This window comes from Tamandua tetradactyla, chromosome 11 (genome assembly GCF_023851605.1).
Source record: "Tamandua tetradactyla isolate mTamTet1 chromosome 11, mTamTet1.pri, whole genome shotgun sequence".
NCBI classification, from domain to species: domain Eukaryota; kingdom Metazoa; phylum Chordata; class Mammalia; order Pilosa; family Myrmecophagidae; genus Tamandua; species Tamandua tetradactyla.
Window position 1 is genome coordinate 77,742,607 of NC_135337.1, and position 19,919 is coordinate 77,762,525.

At 57.6% G+C, this 19,919-nt stretch overlaps 2 protein-coding genes across 4 annotated transcripts in view; one reads left to right on the forward strand and one right to left on the reverse strand.

The window, feature by feature from the left end:
- Nucleotides 1-8,914, forward strand: part of SH3GL1 (SH3 domain containing GRB2 like 1, endophilin A2) — a 41,463-nt gene extending 32,549 nt beyond the window's left edge. Inside the window, exons 2-10 of the mRNA XM_077121113.1 lie at nt 1,357-1,425; nt 1,799-1,871; nt 2,703-2,846; nt 3,553-3,686; nt 3,799-3,957; nt 4,441-4,544; nt 6,717-6,841; nt 7,098-7,154; nt 7,525-8,914. Of these exons, the coding sequence (XP_076977228.1) occupies nt 1,357-1,425; nt 1,799-1,871; nt 2,703-2,846; nt 3,553-3,686; nt 3,799-3,957; nt 4,441-4,544; nt 6,717-6,841; nt 7,098-7,154; nt 7,525-7,721 (1,062 nt within the window). The 3' untranslated portion in view covers nt 7,722-8,914. The remainder of the gene's footprint in view (nt 1-1,356; nt 1,426-1,798; nt 1,872-2,702; nt 2,847-3,552; nt 3,687-3,798; nt 3,958-4,440; nt 4,545-6,716; nt 6,842-7,097; nt 7,155-7,524) is intronic.
- A 417-nt stretch (nt 8,915-9,331) lies between these two features.
- MPND (MPN domain containing) lies at nt 9,332-19,530 on the reverse strand. 3 transcript variants are annotated; one of them, XM_077121111.1, is made up of 13 exons: nt 19,477-19,530; nt 19,086-19,390; nt 18,149-18,385; nt 16,650-16,791; nt 12,889-12,973; nt 12,631-12,727; nt 12,238-12,310; nt 12,069-12,145; nt 11,791-11,959; nt 11,613-11,683; nt 11,159-11,248; nt 10,381-10,473; nt 9,332-9,645 (listed from the first exon to the last, which is right to left on the reverse strand). In XM_077121111.1, exons 1-13 carry the CDS (start codon nt 19,481-19,483, stop codon nt 9,559-9,561), a joined length of 1,533 nt encoding a protein of 510 aa, XP_076977226.1. In that variant the 5' UTR covers nt 19,484-19,530; the 3' UTR covers nt 9,332-9,558. The 3 variants fall into 3 exon arrangements, with proteins under 3 accessions (XP_076977226.1, XP_076977225.1, XP_076977227.1); XM_077121110.1 differs by having other exon boundaries at nt 11,159-11,269; XM_077121112.1 differs by having other exon boundaries at nt 9,567-9,675; nt 11,159-11,269.
- Between the last annotated feature and the right edge of the window lie 389 nt (nt 19,531-19,919).

The window sequence follows — 19,919 nt, forward strand, 5'->3', positions numbered from 1 at the left end:
GAGTGCTCACCTCCACCCAAAACCCTGTGCTAGCCTTCCTCGTGGTCCTGTCCTCTGCTCCCACAGGCTCCCTGCCCTGGGCCTGGGGACCCTCCTGGGGAGAGAGGAAGACCCCCTGCTGCCAGGAAGTGTTCTCTTCCTTCCTCTCTGAGAAGGTGAAACCTGGCTCCTTTTGTCCGTGAGGGTGCAGGAGCAATTCTGGGATTGGGGTTTGTCCCGGAGTTGCCCCCTTTCTAAGCTGATGGCATGTCACATCCCTTAGCACCTGGTGCACTTAAGAAAAGGGTATCCGCTGTGACTTCCCTAATTGATGCTCAGGGCTGGGGTCCAGGGGTCTCCAGCCAAAGCTCATAATCCGGAAACCCCCGATTATGAGTTCTCAGGTGCTTTTGCTGCTACTAAATTTTTCACATTCCAGGCTGGATGGGGGAGGGGGGCTAATTGGTAAACACAGTGCTTGTCTCCACCTTCCCACCACCCTTACTCCGTCACATGGCCACCTTTGCTCACGAGGAAGCACTCCTCACTGTCACCGTCACAGCAGTTCCCTGCGTGCCGGACAGGCACAAAGTGCAGCCCCTGCTGTAGGCGCACGGGCAGTGCAGCTCGGCCTCTCTGGCAGCCTCCTCGCCTTCCCCGGGAGTGAGGCCACCTCCACCCCTGCTGTGTTGCCTCTCTTACACCAATGGCCAGGATATTGAAAGTAGGCCCTAGGTGTTCAAGAAGATGGGGGCAAACCCCCAATTCATAGATGAAGGGGTGCCTCCACGATCCATACCCTCCCAGAGTGTGTGTTTCCCACATTTAGCCTCACGCTCAGGGTGAGCTGCCTGGGAGAGCAGCGGCTTCCTTCATAGAACACACACACTCATCCCTTCACAAGAACCCCTGAGGGCAGAACCACCTCGAAACGCCCATGGTCCCTCTTGGTCAGATACAAACCCGCCGCTGCTGAGACGCGCCCATCAGATTGCGGGAGTCCACCTGTGAGCTATGGCTCGGCTGTTATTTCCTGCGCGCCTGGAGGCCACGGTGGGAGGATGGGGTCCTCCCTGTGGATCACTCAGCCCTGTGGGGCGGTGGGCTTGAGGCTGCACTTGGGGCCCACTTCCCATCATTCTCCCCACACAGAGGCTGTTTCCTTGTGGTGGGTTTGGAGCGTGGCTCTCACCGGGTCTCACCCCATCTCACGGTTTGCCGCTGTATTCAGCGTCCCTGGGGAGCCCTCCTGGGTGCCCGGCCCATGCACCGGCCCCCACCAGCAGGGCTGGAGCTGTGGGAAGGCGCCCTGGGGCCGCCTGTGCCATCTTCCTCCGAGGCTCACGCTATTTCCCCACCCCCCACCCCGTCTTCCAGCTGGTCAGTGAGAAGGTCGGAGGAGCTGAAGGGACCAAACTTGACGATGACTTCAAAGAAATGGAGAAGGTACTGGGAAGAGAAAGCCTTCAGTCCCAGGACAGTCTGCCCTGCTGGAGGGGAGGGAAGGCAAGGGGGCCAGCCCCTCTGCAGGTATGAAGTGACAGCACTAAGGGGTAGGGCTCAGAGCAATGCCCATTAGGAAAGAATAGGTGGGCAAAAGGCATCCTGAGCCCTGGGCAGGCAGGTCAGATACGGTTTAGCCAAGGATAAGAAAGCTGGCAGCTGGGCCACCAAAAGCAGCCTGTGGGTCTTCTCCTATGGGCTTGAAGTCAGAGCAGTGGGGAGCAAAGTGTGGGCCCTTCTCCCAGGTTGCTGTGCTCCGGGTCTGGCTGTGGATTCCCTAGTGATTGCGAATCCCACGCTTTTCTTCTCTTGGCAGAAAGTGGACGTTACCAGTAAGGCTGTGACAGAAGTGCTGGCCAGGACCATCGAGTACCTGCAGCCCAACCCAGGTAGGGGTGCCAGGCAGCAATGAGGAGTCCTGCCAGTCAGGAATCTTCCGGTTGTTGGAGCACAGAGAGGAAACATGGGGGCTCACAGAACTGAAAAGGCCTGGGTTGGTAGGCTTCAGGCATGGCTCGATCCAGGGGTCCACTGGTATCCTTGGGGTCATCTGGCAGTTAGCTCATCCTCCTCCATGCTGGCTTCATTCTTGAGGCTGGCTTGTTCCTCAGAGCAGTCCTGGGCTTACATCATCCCTGGAGCTAACAATCTCAGCAGAAAAGAGCATCTCTTCTCTCATAGTTTGGGCATAAGTCTCCCAGCTCACTCATCAGACTGGTTAAGATTGGATGCCTACCGCCATTTTCCCAGGTCTGAGCCACTGAGTCACATGCCTGCCTTTGGAGCCTGGGGCAAGGGTCACCTGATGAGAGACAGGCAGGGGCATCTCCCAGAGGGAAGCCCAGTGTCAGTTCTTCTAGCAGGAGGTAGCAGGCATGGGCTGGCTGCAGCACCATCAGCTATCCACTCAGGGAGTCAAGGGGAGCAGGCCTGGATGGGCAGCAAGAGAACTCAGCTCCTCACCCCCTTCCTACCCCCAGGGCTGGGGCTGGGGCCTGTATTGGGAGCCCTACAGCCTGACTGCACCTTCTCTGGGGGCTCCCTTCCAGGACATGAGGGTGGGGTGTTGGAGCCTCAACAGGGGGTACTAGGGGTTCTGAGAACCCATATTGGCACCTGGGCCAGGAGGGGGGCGGTCACGCTGCCCGCTACCTCTTCCACCTCCTCCTCCTCAGCTGCCACCCTCGAGCCCCTCACCCACTAGCCCTGTCCTGTTGCAGCCTCGCGGGCCAAGCTGACAATGCTTAACACCGTGTCCAAGATCCGTGGGCAGGTGAAGAGCCCCGGCTACCCACAGGCGGAAGGGCTGCTGGGTGAATGCATGACACGCCACGGCAGAGAACTGGGCAGCGAGTCCAACTTCGGTGAGTGGCCCAGAACCACCTTCTCCACCCTGTCAGCTGGAGCCTTTCTCAGGCCACGAAAGCATAGCATCTTCAAACCCCAGCTTCGCCCACTTCCAGGAAGCCCAATGTACCCCCAGGTTGCTGTGGGGATGGAAGGACAGGGCATGCATGAGGCCCACAGGGCAGACCCTGATAGGCTTCAAGGAGCCGTGGGTCCGTGCCGCTGTGGTCACTGCATCCACCCAGCAAAACCTCTTGAGTGCCTGCTGTGTACTGAGTACCTTCCCAGGCACTCAGCCACACAATGGGCAGAACAGCGTTGCTGCAGGGGGCTGAACAGACAGACGTCAGGGAGGGATGAGAGCAGAGGCAAGGGGCAGGGCTGTTTGATGTGGATGGTCATGAGGGGCTCCAAGAGGGCAGCAGTCCATTTGGGAGCAAGAGTTAGGACAAGAGGACCAGTGTCCCAGCCCTGGTGAACAGTGGACAGTGCGTCCCTCCTATAGCGCTGAAACCTTCAGGCCAGCTGGTTTCCCCAGCCTGGGGTGTGCGGCTCATTCACCAGCCCTCATCACCGGCTCCTATTGTGGCTGAGATTCATGTTTTGGGGTCCTTTTATTTTCTCCTGGTTTCTGGCTTCCGGGACCTGGGTCTGGGGGGGCAGGGGCAGTTGGGGAGCACCTCAGTCCTATGGAGACTTCTCACCCCGCACCCTTCCGTGAAGGCGATGCCCTGCTGGATGCGGGGGAGTCCATGAAGCGCCTGGCTGAAGTGAAGGACTCCCTGGACATTGAAGTCAAGCAGAACTTCATCGACCCCCTCCAGAACCTGTGCGACAAGGACCTGAAGGAGATCCAGGTGCCGCCCGGCCACCAGCCCCCATCCCGCCCCTCTCCCCCCATCTTCCCCGCCCCACCTGGACTCCCCAGAGCTGCTGGCATGACGTCCGCCCCCACATCTGTCACCCCAGCACCACCTGAAGAAGCTGGAGGGCCGCCGCCTGGACTTCGACTACAAGAAGAAGCGGCAAGGCAAGATCCCCGATGAGGAGCTGCGCCAGGCCATGGAGAAGTTCGAGGAGTCCAAGGAGGTGGCAGAGACCAGCATGCACAACCTCCTGGAGACCGACGTATGTGGGCCCCCAGGGCAGGGCGGCCTCTTGTCTGAGCCCCCACAGCCACATCTGAATGAGGAGAGCCAGAGGGGCACTTGGGTCCCTAGGCTGCAGGAGGTGTCCGTGCAGTGGTGGCAGGGGAGCCCAGCGCAGTGTGTGGGGTGCGAGACTGCTCAGGGCAGTGACAGCTAGGGCAGCGATGGTTGCAGGAGGGCCAGACAGGCAGCCACCTGCCCACTGCTGGGGTGGAATGGGGCTGGTGAGACTCAGGCCCCCGAAGCTCCAGATATCCCCTCTTGGGCCTGTGCCTTCCCCTGGCTTCTACATGAGGTCAGAGCTGATGGGGTGGTGGCCACATCGCTGTAGGCCAGCGCAGTCTGGGAAGGCTTCCTGCAAGAGGTGGCCTGGAAATGGGCTCAGAAGGGAGGGAAGCAGATGTGGTCTGGCAGGGCGGCAGCCGTGGCAGCCTCCCTCCAACTGCCCTCGGGTCGCTTGCAGATCGAGCAGGTGAGCCAACTGTCCGCCCTGGTGGATGCCCAGCTGGACTACCACCGGCAGGCTGTGCAGATCTTGGACGAGCTGGCTGACAAACTCAAGCGCAGGTGAGCCCTTTGTCCTGCCCTCTCCTCCCCATCCCCACAGGTCTGCCTGGTGTCTAGGTGGCCATCCCCAGAGCTGAGTCTCTCTTCGTCCCCAGCTGGCAACTGGCTCTAGTGGATTCCTGGGTGGGCTCCTGACCCTGCCCATGACTTGCGTGCAGCGCCCCCTGGTGGCCAGGGCTGGCAGTGCCCTGCAGCCTCATGCCAACCAGTTCCCAGCAGCTGGGACATATCATCAGAAACACAAAGGTGGTGCTTCAGTGTCCTGAGTAGAAACATTTACTACCCGCCCATCACAGAGTCAGTAGGCTGAAGCGGGGAGGGTCCTTCGATGAGCCTCAGGTTGAAGTCTTGGGTCCTGGGCCCTGGGTCCTGTACTCAGCTCCTCAGAACCTTGATGAGTACTGTGTCTTGTTGTGATTGCACAGTGTCAAGAAAATTCTGATTCACACACATAAGTAGGTCAAACGGTGATGTTTTCAGTCCTTCTGGCCATCTCAGAGGGCCCCAGGGTGACCCACCCAGAGACTCAGAGGGAGGGAGCAGCTGGAACCTCTGTGTCAAAGAGGGCTGGGTCCTGCCCACAGCCGGCTCAGCCTGTCCTACACGAAGGTCAAAGCCTCCGCCACCTCCCGTGGTGACAGCACTCCCCAGCCATGCTGAGTCTGGCCTGCTGATGACTGAGAGGGTGCATGAGGGCTGGGACAGATGTGTGCTGGCTGGGCGGTGGCTGGGAGGAAGCACTGGCTCCGCGGGCCTCAGCCTTCCAGGTCAGGTGCCGCCCACCCACCTCGCTTCAGCTGCTTTCATGTGTGCCAGACTGCTGCCCAAGAGTCACCCCCACCACCGTTTCTGTTAGGGCGAACCAAAGCACATCTCTTCCTCTCACAATTTTAACAGTGCTGCCATCATCCAGCAGCCCCGCCATGGCTGGTCCCACCCAGGAATGTCCCCTTGCCTGTCTCTGTGGCCGTCTAAGGGGCCTAGAGGTGGGATTGCCGGGTGGGAAGAGATAACAGCTGTTTCAGTTTCCTAGCTGTGAAACAACCACCACCCAGTGGGCTGGCATCACAACAGGAATGTATCGGCCCCTAGTTTCAAAAGGCAGAAGTTTCACTTTTCCCCGGGGTCCCGCCATCTGTAGGGCTCCTTGGCTTTTCCATCACATGGCAGTGCCCGTGGTGGTGTCTTCTTTCTCCTCTGGGTTCCTTTGCCTTCCACCTCTGGATGCTCCATGTGGTTTCTCTTTTTTTGTGTGCCCAATTTCCTTTGCCTCTGAGGACTTCAGACATATTGGATGAAGACCCCCACCTCCTCCTTCCATTTGGGCCCACCTTAACCCCTCCCATCCTCAGAGGTCCTCTTCACAGTGGGTTCACAGCCCAGGCATGGAGGAAGGTGATGCACCTGTTTCTGAGGCCATGACCCCAGGCTGCCACAGGCGTCAGTAAACCTTAGGATTCCTGTCCTCTCCTAAATCCCCACTGTTTGCAACATCTGAAGTGAGAATATACCCCGTCTGACCTTCACCCAGGTAGCGGGCCATGCCCCATGGGCTGCCCATGTTGGTTGAGGGATTCAGAGGGGTGAGCGGGACCTGGTTCCAAAGGAGAGGGGGTAGGTACATCTGCAGGGCGAGAGGTTAGCAGAGCGAGGGCATTTGGGAACTTTGTCCAAAGAGTGGGGCTGGCCCAAAATACCAGCTCTGCTGGACAGTTCGGACCAGTTGTGGGGCCCTTCCTCAATGCTCCCATCTCCTGTCCAACCACATTTCCTGCCTGCCTCGGGCCACAGGGGTGCTTGTGATTTATTGCTCCAAGAGCTTTCTTGCAGCCAGTTACAGCTAAGGGCCTGGAGAGGGAAAGCCAGGGCTGGCGGTGAGTCCTGGATGGTGGTTGTGCATTGGACAGCATCACAGCTCCAGCCCCTGTCAGCAGGTAGAAGCTCTGGGTGGGACGTGGCTGGCAGCCGCAGATGCTGGAAGTATACGGCTGTCCTGGGTCTGTGGTTCGAGTCCCATCACAGTCACACAGCCCCTGCTTATGATTGCCAGGCGTCTGGCCACCCCTGACTGCACCCTCGATGCTGCAGCATAAATCTTGTGGGGGGCAAAGCGGTGAGGGCTCAGGGCACAGGTCCTGGCCAGCATCCCCACCTCTCCCTCCCCATGCACAGGATGCGGGAAGCCTCCTCGCGCCCCAAACGGGAATACAAGCCCAAACCCCGGGAGCCCTTTGACCTTGGAGAGCCTGAGCAGCCCAACGGGGGCTTCCCCTGTGCCACAGCCCCCAAGATCACAGGTAACAGGGTGGGCACACATCCCAGGCCAGAGACACTTGCAGGGGTCTCAGAGAACCAGGCCTCTCAGGGGGCACCTCCAGGAACCATGATGTGTTCCCTAGCCCGCTGCTCCACCCAGACCACGGGGCAGGAGGGGAGGGCTCACTCCACCCTATGACAGGCCCCCACAAGGCGCCAGAAGGGGTCCCCGGGGATCAGGAGTCAGGGGAGCTCCCACTGCCCTTCCTCAGTCCCCCACGTGTGGTTTGTGTGCAGCTTCTTCGTCTTTCCGCTCTTCCGACAAGCCCATCCGGACCCCCAGCAGGAGTATGCGTGAGTACCCTGGGGCCCTGACCTGGGAAGTCCCTCTCCAGGGCAGCTGTGGGCGGCAGGGCCTGGGTGAGCTCAGCTTCCCACACTGGCCGACCCTGCCCGTCTGCACAGCGGCCCTGCCGCCGCCTCCTGACCATATCTGGGTGCCCTGCACTTCCCAGGCGCCATCCTGCCCCCACCTGCCTGTTTCCCAGTCTGCAAAGGCCTTCTCTGCTCTCTTGTCACAGGCCTGTCTTCCTGACAGCCCCGTGGCACAGCGGGAGGGGGAGGGGTCCGTCGCAGGAATCCAGGGCAGGCCTGGTCTAGCCGCACGCCAGGGTGGTGGGGTCTGTGCTGGGAGGGCCCAGTCCTCAGCCCCTCCCGCCCTCAGCACCCCTGGACCAGCCGAGCTGCAAGGCCCTGTATGACTTTGAGCCTGAGAACGACGGGGAGCTGGGCTTCCACGAGGGCGACATCATCACGCTGACCAACCAGATCGACGAGAATTGGTACGAGGGCATGCTCAACGGCCAGTCGGGCTTCTTCCCGCTCAGCTACGTGGAGGTGCTCGTGCCCCTGCCCCAGTGACCGCGCCGGCCCCCACCCCACCCACCAGCATCCGGCGGCCTCCTACCTTGGTACACTTCTGGCCTTGGCCCCTTGCCCCTGGGCCTCATGGGAGGACACAGGCCGGGCATGGAAGGCATGGGGACCCTGCCTCCCCAGCACTGGCCCCAACCCCCCCCCCCACCCTCTGTCCCTTGGGGCAGGGCTTCTTCCTCCTTCCTGCTCACCGGCCCGCCTCCCCAGGGATGAGGAGTGAAGCCGGGCTGACACTAAGGTGCTCCTTGAACCTTGAAACACTAAAGTTCCTCCTCAGGCCCCTCCAGGGTTCCGGGCAGGCCCTTCCTCTCTAGCATCCCCCCACCTTAGTCCCCACCTCCATCCTAACAAGGGGACCCAGTCCACAGGCCCCAGAGCCTTAGCAGCTGGGAGACAGGGTGGGTCAGAGGCAGCCCCGGCTTCCAAGTTCTCCATGAGGCTCCCTTCCCACCTGCCCGTTGCTGGCGATGGGCCCTTACCTACCTGCCCAGGGGCCCCTCCCTAAACTGGGGCCCTACCGCCCTCCTAAAGCCGGGTGGGAGGGCGCTGTCTTCCCTCCAGCCTGTTCCCAGCCCGGCTCCCTGCTCGGCAGCTCCACCCACGGACCCCCTCTCCCCCATTTCCCTTCCTGTGCTCTCACTCCTGGAGGGACTGTGAGCCCTCAGCTCCCTGACATTGGCTTCCCTCTCACCCCCCTCTACCCTGACCAAGCATGGGGAGGCGGGTTTCTCTCTGGCCACAAACTTTATCACCCCGGCCCGGCCCCATCCCCAGTGTCATCCAAGGTCAGGCACAAAGGCTTTGGATGGGTGCACGTTCCAAGACCCAATGTTGGGGGTCCCCAGGGATAGCCCCCTACCCAAGCCGGACCCCCCCCCCCCACGGGGCCCGGCATCTCCTCTAGACCAAGGCAGGCAGCTCTCAGGACCCCGAGACCCCTGCCCAGGCGAGTGGCCCCAACCCCGCCATCATTTCACCTCTGGACCACAGTCCCTACCGCCCATCCCAGGACCTATCAGCCCCCCACCAGGCCCCCACCCTTCTTCCCCTCGCCCTTACTCGGGGGTAGGGAGGCCTGTAAGAGACCAGGAGCCTCAGCCATGGCGGCGCTCCATTGAGGGCAAATTGAGATGTGACCCTGATTTTTATAAAAAAGAAGTATTAAATGTTTCTTTTTACACCCGTCTGCCTTGTCTTGGTGAAGTGGGCTGGGTGTGGGTGGCTATGGGGTCTTCCCCAGCATGCTCAGGTTCCTGAGGGTCTCTAGCTACAGCATGTGCCCCTGTGGCCCCAACCCAGCCTGCTGGTCCCACCAGCCACAGCAAGCCTGGGAGAGTGGCAGGCAGCTGCCTGGTGACCAGTGCTCACAGGAGGGCCCCGTGAGGTTGCATGCCCTCTACCTGGAGGGCCAGGTCTGAGCTGGAACCTAAATGATCCCGGCACCCCAGTGACCAGATATCTGCCTGTGTACCCCATGAGGGCACGCGGGTGGTGCCACAATGATAAGGAACAGGCCCAAGGGTGGGAGAGCCTAGGCACAGCCTGGACCCCAGCCAGCGCCCACCCCTGCAGCCGCCAAGTGAGACGCATGTGCACTGTTTCTCTCGTTTCTTTATTATTTGAGCCTTTGTGTTGCACAACCACGCTCACACTGGAAGGAGCCAACACAACAACAAAGGAAGCCCCCAGACCAGCCACACGCATCCTCAGGGCCACTGGGCCAGAGGGGGCAGGGCCCCCCACCTCATCCACATTGGGCAGCCACAGGGGCCCCCAGGATGCAGCCCCTCTGAGGGTTCCCGGGGCCTGGGCAGCAGCACCCTCAGCTCCCTTGCCTGAGGGCGCTGTAGACCTGCTCCAGCACGTGGCTCAGTCCCTGGTCCTTAGGCGTCCTGCTGGCCAAGGAGATCTGAAACGGGCAGGGGACCTAGGGCTGTGCCTGGGCCCACGTCAGAACCAAGCAAGGTGCTGGGTGAGGTGCTTGTAAGCTCGGGGTCAGGAAACTCATGGTGGGATGGCACGTGGGGGAGGTTGGGGCTTATCTGCAGGGCCCATATCCTGCTCTCAGCCCATCTGCCTCCAGCCCAGCCCCACAAGCAGGGCAGGGGGCTACCCAGCTAATAGGAGGGACCTAGCCGCGGACCCTGGGACTTCCAGGTCACTGCTCTAAAAATTCTCAAGCCAAACGTGTGAAAATGGGTTTCTATACCACACAGAGTAAACAGCGTTTTCTGAGTTCACTTTCAAGCAGGGGACAAATGAAACACTCACTAGGCAGGCAAGCCGTTCTTTAGACCCCCATAGACCCAGGGGCAGGGACTCAGGAAAAACCCGGATCACAAACCAGCTTCGCTCTGCCTGACTTCACCTTGCTGGAGCCTAAGTCCCAGGAAAAACCCCTCCCCTGGATGCTGGGGCGGGACACACGGGTCCCAAAGCAGTCGCTCCAACTGGTGATGATTTTTGACCCCAACTCCTGCCCCGATTATCAAACAAGACCTTTCTTTGGCCATCCCCATTTCCAGCTGACCTGCTTTTGTGCAGAAGGGGGTAGGGAATTTAAGTCCCTGGGCACAGAGTCTCAGAGGCACCCCAAGAACCATGTTCCTTTAGAGGGGCCCCGGGGCCCCTGCAGGGCACTCACCTTCAGCTTGTCAAGGTAAGTGTGTTCCTGGCTCCAGGGCTCCTGGAACCGCACAAGGTCAGGGGCCCCCTTGTAGAATTCCACCAGCAGCATCTGGGGGGACAGGCCAGGGATGGCACACCCACCTCGTTCACTTGCTCCTTCCCTCCACCCCCTCCACGCCCATGATGACCCAGGCCCCCTGCTGGGCCCTGGAGACAGGACAGTGACTTCCAGTCCAAGGTAGCAAGTGGCCAAAGGAGGAATAGCCCGGGCAGGGGATGGGAGGCAGGCAGGTGAGTGTCCAGGCAGATTCCCCAGGCCAGGTCCAGGAGGGGTTGGCCCAACTCAACAGAGGGAGGAACCAGCATCCCTCAAGCATCTCACTTGCCTGCATCTGCGCGTGTGTGTGCACGTGCGTGTGTGTGTACAGTCCCATCCTCACTCCCTGCCCTCGGCACCCTTCTAATCCATAATGTCCACACCCACACAGGTGCAATGAACTTGTTCGGTTCCTATAAACACACTGTGAACACAACTCGCTTCTCAAAGCTGTTCACCTGGGTACCACTGAGCTCGTGCTTCCCTCTTGGGGAAATGAGCGGCCGGAGCAGAGGCCCAGAGATGGGGTGGGCTTGGGGATAGGGGAGCCAGGTGGGGCCCGAGAAGGGCGGGCAAGCAATCAGGAACCTGGGTTTCCTCCAGAGAGCCGGGGACAATACTCAGCAGCAAAGGCACCTGAGTCCCGCGGGGTCGTGGGGTCCCACCTGCTGCCCACCCCGCCCGGGGGTGAGCTCACCATCTCCCGCAGGATGTCATTAGTCAGGAAGCCATCCTGGACGCAGGCCATCTCCACATCCATGGGGATACCATAGTCACCCGGTCTTTGCTGGCGGGACACGAGGCCTCGCTAAGTCCCCCAAAACCATGACAGAGTTTAGAGCCGCATGGGGCCCCAGCAGTGGGACTGGGGAGGCGGGTGGGACCAGCTACAAGAGGCGGGCATTCCCCCAAGAGGCTTCGGCCCCAGAAGCTGATTGCTAATCCCCAGCCAGACTTGGGGAATGAAATGAGGTGAGTTCCAGAAGAAAACCACCTCAGTAATACCAGCAGGGCAATGATGACGTGCCCATTTCACAGATGGGAACAACTGAGGCCCCAACTCCCAGGAGCCCTCCCAGCCCTGGCACGTCTCCCTCCGCAGCCCTGGCACCTACCCCACTCCCAAAAGCTGCCCCCTCGCCCTGCCCTACCTCAGGAGGCGGCATGACCCAGAAGGGGGAGATCTTGGATTCAGGGCCCGGGTTGCCCGAGTAGTAAGGGGCTGGAGAAGGAGAGGGACACAGAAGCTAGGACTGGGGGCTTGGCAGCCCCTGATCCCCCACCCCCACCCTTTGGCAGCCTGAAGCCTGGGATGGGGGGGGTGCTCACAGCAGAGCAGGGCGAGGCAGGGCTGGAAGCCATTGCTGGAGCCCTGCAGCCGCAGCTGGTAGTCCATCTGCGCGTCGATATCCTGCAGCGAGGGCAGCGCCGGGCTGTGTGGGTGACTGTGGTACCAGCCCACCAAGGACAGGCCCCGCAGGAACAGACTGTGGTAGATCTGGGGACAGAGGCCGGCTGGGGCGGGGGGCCCGAGTGCTCTGGGGCACCCGTCCCTGCATACTCCACGCCCCCGGCCCCTCCATCCAAGCCCCTGTGCCCCCCCTCACCTCCTCTTCAACGGCGGCCGCCGTGTCGGGGTCCCCAAGCCGGCTGCGACAGGGGAAGGCTCGCAGCACTGTTAGTACTGCAGGGAGGCAGGGAGGCAGGGAGACAGGATCAGCCCCCACCCCCGCCCCAGCCCCGGGGACCCCTGCCCACCCAGATCCCCATACCCACTCTGGCTGTTGATGTCCCAGCGGCCCCCCAGGTAACCCACGACCTCGCTCCGGGTCAGGTGACTGTGGAAGTCCTGGGGGGGGGGGGGCGGGGGTGACGTCAGAGTCAGAAGAGGGGCTCAGGCTGCGGTCCCCACCCCAGTGCCTGTTCTCAGGGGTCAGGGCCCACCCCACTGTGGGTGGCCAGGCTCAGCCTGCCTCCCGCCTCCTTCACTTAAGCATTTATTGAGTACCTACTATTTACCAGCAGCGAAAACAAAAATCCCTGCTCTAATGGAGCTGATATTCCAGGATCCCAACCTCCCTCTGTCCTTCTTGGGCACCCCAGACCCCCCGGAAGCCCCTTGCCCCTGGGCCCCAAAGGACAAGGCAGGGAGGGGGCTCCACCACACACCAGCAGGAACAACACGTTGCTGGAAACGGCCACGTTGAATGGCTGGAACTTGTTGATGGCTGCAAAAGATGTCACCTCCACCAAGGTATGGGGGTTCCTGGAGGGGTCAGGAGGTGGGGTGGGGGGTTCCCACAGGGTCCGGGAGAGACCCAAAGCCTCAGGCTTCACCCCTGCCTGCTCACTCCCAGGCCCAGCAGCGCTCCGGGCCCCCAGGTCAGGTGGGCGGCAGGGGAGGGCATGGCACGCAGCAGAGCTGACCTGGCAGAATCCCGACTCCCCAACATGCAGTAGCGGACAGGCACCCGAATCTTGCTTTCCATCTGTGTCCCCAGGGGCATGGCCTCTGTAAAAGGAAACAGGGGTAGCTCAAGACAAACAAACAAAAAAAAATCCAGAGGCAGACTTAAAAATCAGGCGGTGGACTGCCGTGCCAGAGACCCGGCTTCATTTCCCAGTGCCTGCTCATGTAAAAGAAATAATAATAAAATTAATTAAACAATTCTTTTTTTTTTTTTTTTTTTTTTTTAAAAAGGACGGGTCACGGTGGCTCAGCAGGCAGAGTTCTCACCTGCCATGCTGGAGACCCAGGTTCAATTCTTTTGGTGCCTGCCCATGCAAAATAAATAAATAAATCAGGCAGTGTAAAAAAACAAACACAAATAAACTAAAAGACCTAAAATAAAGAGAAAAGTAAAACCCATTTTTTTTAATTTTTTTTATTAATCAAAAAAAAGAAATTAACACAACATTTAGAAATCATTCCATTCTACACATGCACTCAGTAATTCTTAGTATCATCACATAGATGTATGATCATCATTTCTTAGTACATTTACATCGATTTAGGAAAAGAACTAGCAAAACAGCAGAAAAAGATATAGAATGTTAATATAGAGAAGAGAATTAAAATAATAATACTAATAAAAAATATATATATATATAAAAAGGAAAAAGAAAAAAAACAAAAACAAAAGATACAAACAAACAAACAAAAAACTATATTTCAGGTGCAGTTTCATTCAGTGTTCCAACATAGTTACATTACACTTAGGTATTATTGTGCTGTCCATTTTTGAGTTTTTGTATCTAGTCCTGTTGCACAGTCTGTATCCCTTCAGCTCCAATTACCCATTATCTTACCCTGTTTCTAACTCCTGCTGGTCTCTGTTACCAATGATATATTCCAAGCTGATTCTCGAATGTCGGTTCACATCAGTGGGACCATACAGTATTTGTCCTTTAGTTTTTGGCTAGACTCACTCAGCATAATGTTCTCTAGGTCCATCCATGTTATTACATGCTCCATAAGTTTAGTCTGTCTTAAAGCTGCATAATATTCCATCGTAGGTATACGCCACAGTTTGTTTAGCCACTCGTCTGTTGATGGACATTTTGGCTGTTTCCATCTCTTTGCAATTGTAGATAATGCTGCTATAAACACTGGTGTGCAAATCTCCGTCTGTGTCTTTGTCCTTAGGTCCTTTGAGTAGATACCTAGCAGTGGTATTGCTGAGTCGTAATCCATTCTGCCAGTCTATGTCTTTTGATTGGGAAATTCAGTCCATTAACTTATAGTGTTATTACTGTTTGGATAATATTTTCCTCTACCATTTTGGCTTTTGTATTATATATATCATATCTGATTTTCCTTCTTTCTACACTTTCTACATACCTCTCTCTTCTGTCTTTTCGTATCTGACTCTAGTGCTCCCTTTAGTATTTCTTGCAGCGCTGGTCTCTTGGTCACAAATTCTCTCAGTGACTTTTTGTCTATAAATGTTTTAATTTCTCCTTCATTTTTGAAGGACAATTTTGCTGGATATAAAAGTCTTGGTTGGCAGTTTTTCTCTTTTAGTAATTTAAATATATCATCCCACTGTCTTCTAGCTTCCATGGTTTCTGCTGAGAAATTTACACATAGTCTTATTGGGTTTCCCTTGTATGTGACGGATTGTTTTTCTCTTGCTGCTTTCAAGATCCTCTCTTTCTCTTTGACCTCTGACATTCTAACTAGTAAGTGTCTTGGAGAACGCCTATTTGGGTCTATTCTCTTTGGGGTGCGCTGCACTTCTTGGATCTGTAAATTTAGGTCTTTCATAAGAGTTGGGAAATTTTCAGTGATAATTTCTTCCATTAGTTTTTCTCCTCCTTTTCCCTTCTCTTCTCCTTCTGGGACACCCACAACACGTATATTTGTGTGCTTCATATTGTCATTCAGTTCCCTGATCCCCTGCTCAAGTTTTTCCATTCTTTTCCCTATAGTTTCTGTTTCTTTTTGGAATTCAGATGTTCCATCCTCCAGTTCACTAATTGTAGCTTCTGTCTCTTTAGATCTACCATTGTAGGTATCCATTGTTTTTTCCATTTTTTCTTCTTTGTCCTTCACTCCCATAAGTTCTGTGATTTGTTTTTTCAGATTTTCTATTTCTTCTTTTTGTTCAGCCCATATCTTCTTCATGTCCTCCCTCAATTTATTGATTTGGTTTTTGAAGAGTTTTTCCATTTCTGTTCGTATATTCAGCATTAGTTGTCTCAGCTCCTGTATCTCATTTGAACTATTGGTTTGTTCCTTTGACTGGGCCATATCTTCAATTTTCCGAGCGTCATCCATTATTTTCTGCTGGTATCTGGGCATTTGATCAGATTTCCCTGGGTGTGGGACCCGGCTGGTTGAAAGGTTTTTCTGTGAAATCTCTGGGCTTTGTTTTTCTTTTCCTGCCCAGTAGGTGGCGCTCGTGGCGCTCATCTGTCTGCGGGTCCCACCAGTAAAAGATGCTGTGGCTCCTTTAAGTTGCCAATCCGAATCTCGCAGTCGGCCTGGGAAACCACACGCGCGTGGAGGGGGTGGGGGTCGCCGGTCGCTGCAGCTTGGGGGAGTGCTGGTCCAAATTGCCCAGCTGGCCCGAGACGCCAAGCGTGGCGGGAGGGCCCCGCTATCCAACGTTCCCAGTCAGACCAGGGAGCCACGTGCGTGGAGGGGACCCCAGTCGCCAGCCGCCCCGGCCGGGAAAACGCACACCCCTCGGGTATCTCACCGCAGTGGATTCTCCCTGCCCGTTCAGCCGTTCCAGAATGGGGTACGCTGTCTTTTTGGTCTCTGTCGTGGCTCCGGGAGCTGTTTCGTATTGTTTCTGTTTCTTTAGTTGCTGTTCTGGAGGAGGAACTAAGACCCGCGCGTCTTACTAAGCCGCCATCTTCTCCGGAAGTCACCCCTACTATTGCTTTCTCAGTGTCATCTACTTCATCTTCTTCAGATCTTCTTCATCTTCTTCTTTCAATCAATCCCTTGTGCTTCATACAGATCCTTTCACTGTACCTCCAGCTCCTCCACAATCCAACGCGGGTCCCCTTGACCACCCCCACGACCAGGACCGCGCAAGTGGATGCGGCGTCTCAGCCTCCGGGCGAACGAGGAAGGGCCGCGGCGGCTGCGGCTCCGAAGCCCATTGCGGGCTGGGAACCTGGGATCCGCGCGCTCGCGGGGCCCAGAGACCAGTGGTTTTGTTGGCTGAACTTTGGACACTTGAGGAACACAGAGAGATGGGACAAATCCCCAGCCTCAAGGAGGCTCACAGCTAGTCGTAAAACCTATTTTTAAAAACTGCAAAAATGAAACAGAAAAACACGAAAAAAATTTTTTAAATCAGGCAGCAGGTGAAGAAATCAGACAGAGGAGCTATGAAATCAGACGGGGAGCTCAGGAAAGGAGATGATGACTTCAGAAAGTCAGGCAATGAGCCAAAAAAAATCAGGTAGCAGAGCTAGGCAATCAAGGAAAGACTTTAAGAAATCAGGCAACGGGGGGCAAAGAAATCTTTTACGGGATCAAGAAATTAGGCAGCGTATACAGGAACCAAAAAATCCATCAGTAGAGTTCAAGAAATCAGGCAGCGGGACTAGGCAGCGGAGCTAGAGAACCGGCTGGGCATCTGGAAGGAAAATTAAGGCCTAACCAGTCCTCAGCCTCTTCCCCCCTCAGCTTTCCAGCTCAGCCTTTCCCTGTCTCCCATGCCTCTCACCAGGGTGGGCAGTTTCCAAGGGGCCCTTTCCCGGTGGTCTCCTGCCCTTGTCCTCCACTGAGACCCTCGCAGGAACCTCCTCCTCCACCTCCTCCTCCTCCTCCATCAGCAGCTCCTCCTCCTCCCCTTCACTGGCTGGGCTCTGTCAGGAAGAAAAGGGGACAGGGAACAGGACCCTTAGCTAGGTGCCCCCCATTTCCACCAGTCCCCTGCTAGTGCGCCAGTTGCCCACTAGAGAGTGGGAATGAGTAGAACCTCACTGAGGCTCTTCACAGGGTGGAATCCCTCTTCCCAAAGCTGTGTGACCTCTGGCCAGCACCCTAACCTCTCTGATCTCCTCATCAGCAAAACAGCACACGGGCGAAACGGGATCGTGTGTGTAAAGCATTTAGCACATGCCCCGGTGCTCCATTCATTTTGCAAGCTCACCACTCCTTACTCTCCCATCATTCCCCTCTGTCCACCAATTTGCTCAGGACAGAAATGTCTAATCCACCAGCAAATACCACCAGCTCTACTTTCAGAATTATCCAGAGCCTGCTCATCTCTTCCCACCTCAATGGCCATCTGCCTGGTCCAGCCCCATCATCACCAGTCTGGACCAGCCCCTGTTTCCACTGTCTGTCCTCTCCACAGCAGCCAGAGGGCGCCCAAAGCCTTCTATGGCTCCCACCTCACTGGGTATAGAAATTAGGTGTCTTCCCAGTGGCCCACCAGGCCCTGCACACCTCTCCTTCCTACTCCTCCCTGCTCCCTCCACTCCAGCCACTCGGGCCTCCTCCCTGCTCCTTCAACAAGGCCAGGCTCAGGCCAGCCTCAGGACTTTTGCACAGGCTCTTTTTCAGAGCACTCACGGTTCTTCCTTTCCCTCCTTCAGTTCTCTGCTCAGATGTCACCTCGGCATACAAAAGGATTGGCTTACTTGTTGTGTTTCTCTCCTCTCTCTCTCTTCCTCTTTCTCTCCCCCTTCCTCACCAGGGTAGGGGTTTCTCTTGGTTCTACTCCCTACACCCAGAAAAAGAGCCTGGCACACATTCAGCAGTTATTAAATACTTGGGGAATGAACGGCCCTATGACTTGGGTACCATTATCATCTCCATTTTACAATTTTTTCTTTTTTACATTTTTACAAACCAAGACACACACGGTATCCTTGGCCAAGTTCACCCAGCTGGCGAGTAATCAGGAACATAATTCTATTATCTTGACGCTCGAGGCCCCCCAGGACCCAGTGCCTGCCAACTTCTCTAGCTCCATCAGCCACCCAAGACATCTGAACTGCCAACCCCAACAGCTATTCATAGTTTCCAAAGTAGCATGTGTTGTTTCGTGCCTGCATGACTACACATGCCATTCCCTGTTGTGAAAGGCTCTTCACTTCATCACGCCCTGACAAACTTCTGCCCATCCGTCAACACCCCAGCTCCAATGCCCCCAATCTGTGGCCCAGCCCCAGAGGACCTGTTTCCAGCCCAGCATGCCTCATCAGAAGTACGTACCTCCTCAGCGGTCACTGCAGGCACGGGGAGCTGGTGTCGCCTCAGCCAGGCAGCCTTGTACTTGTCCAGTTTCTGGCCCTTGTACTTGACGGAGGCCCAGCCGCAGCCCGACTTCTTGGCCGGGTTCACCAGCTTCTTGCAGTGGGTGGCCCAGGCGCTGGGGGAGTTAAACACCTGCCCCGTCTCCTGCCAGACGATTCTCCCATCTGGCTGCAGGTCCCCCATGAACTTCTTCCCCTGGAGCAACAGTGGGCTGGCTGGGCCTAGGGCCTGGCACCCACCAGCCACCAAGCCCCCTCTTCCAGGAAGCTCTCCCTGACCTGCAACTGTTCCTCAGGACCCGGCACATCCCTCTACATCACCACTTCCAGAAAGCCTTTCCTGGATCCTTTAAGCCAGCAGAATCAGCATTTTGTCACCTGTCTCCCCCACTGGGCTGTGTGCCCCCTAAGAGTGGGGGACAGGGTCTGTATGGTCACCACTGTGTCCCCAGCACCCAACAGCCTGGCACACAGCAAGTCCTTAATTCACAAGTTGCTCCCACCCAGAAATGGGACAGCAAAGATAGTAACAATAATAATAATAACAAACCCTTTGAAGTACTTAGAATGTAGTAGTACATCCAGCCCAGGGCTTTATTCTTTTAATCCTCCCATAACCCCAAAGAAAACAGGTCCCAGTTTAAAGAAGAGGAACCCTGGGCACAGGGAGGCTGAGCCACACAGGGAGGACGATTCCACCCAGGTGATTGCTTCTCTCTGGGCCTCAGTTTTCTCTTCTGGAGGGATGGGGTGCTTGGTGAGCCCCATTCACCCCTTCCACACCGCCCAAAAGGGCTCGCCCTGGGTCCGGATGCCCCGTGCCTCAGTTTCCCCTCCCCACACCGGTGCTCCTGGTCCTAGCCGGGCCGGGAGCGGGGGAGGGGGTGGGCGCTCACCAGGTAGTAGATGGACAGCACCCCCGAGCCGGGTTCCAGCAGCGCGTCTTTGAGCAGCACCCGCAGCGTGACCGCGCGCCTGGTGAGCGCACCCCCCAGCCCGCCCCCGCCGCCGCCGCCGCCGCCGCCCCCGGCCCCGCAGCCACCGCTGGCGCCGCCGTAGCCGCCGCCGCCGCCGCCGCTGCTGCCGCTGCGCCCGCTGCCCGCGCCCGCCGGCCGCTCGGGGTCCTCGGCCTCCGCCTCGTCCTCGTCCTCCTCCGCCGCCTCCTCAGCCGCTCCGACCGCGGGGGACAGCGGCTCGGGAGCTGCGGACAGAGACAGACTGCAGCGGGGCGCGCGCCCACCGCCCGGCCGCCCCCGCCCCCGCCCCCCACCTCGAGATCTTCCCTACCTGCCATGGCCGCCGCGCCCGGCGCCGGGCAACCCACCCGCGCTTTCTTCCCGGCACGTGACGCGGCCCCGCCCCGAACGCGAAGGGGGGCGCCCGAGCCATTGGCCGCCGCCGGTGGGCGGGTGCGGGGCGCGGCCTGCGGGGGCGAGCGGGGAAACTGAGGCCCGGGCCCGGCCAAGCGGGAGCGCGAATCTGGGGGGTCACTAACTCCCTTGGGACCGTTCGGGAAACTGAGGCCACCGTCCTGGGGAGGGGCGTGGTGACCAGGAGTTCAGCTCATTGATCCAAGCGGGGAAACTGAGGCCGGGACCTCCGCTTTCGGGCACTCAATGGCTCCACCCTCGGGGTGGAGGTGGGAAGGAGTGGGGAGCTCAGCCCGCTGGGTTGAGCTGGGAAACTGAGGCCCTTGGGATCGAAGGAGAAACTGAGGCCCGGGAGGCGGG

Coding starts and splice junctions, on each gene's coding strand:
- MPND (XM_077121110.1), bottom strand. Junction 12,311..12,630: donor GCAACGTGTTGTTCCTGCTG/GTGTGTGGTGGA, acceptor CCCCCCCCCCAG/GACTTCCACAGTCACCTGAC. Junction 11,960..12,068: donor CGGCCGCCGTTGAAGAGGAG/GTGAGGGGGGGC, acceptor CTCTGTCCCCAG/ATCTACCACAGTCTGTTCCT.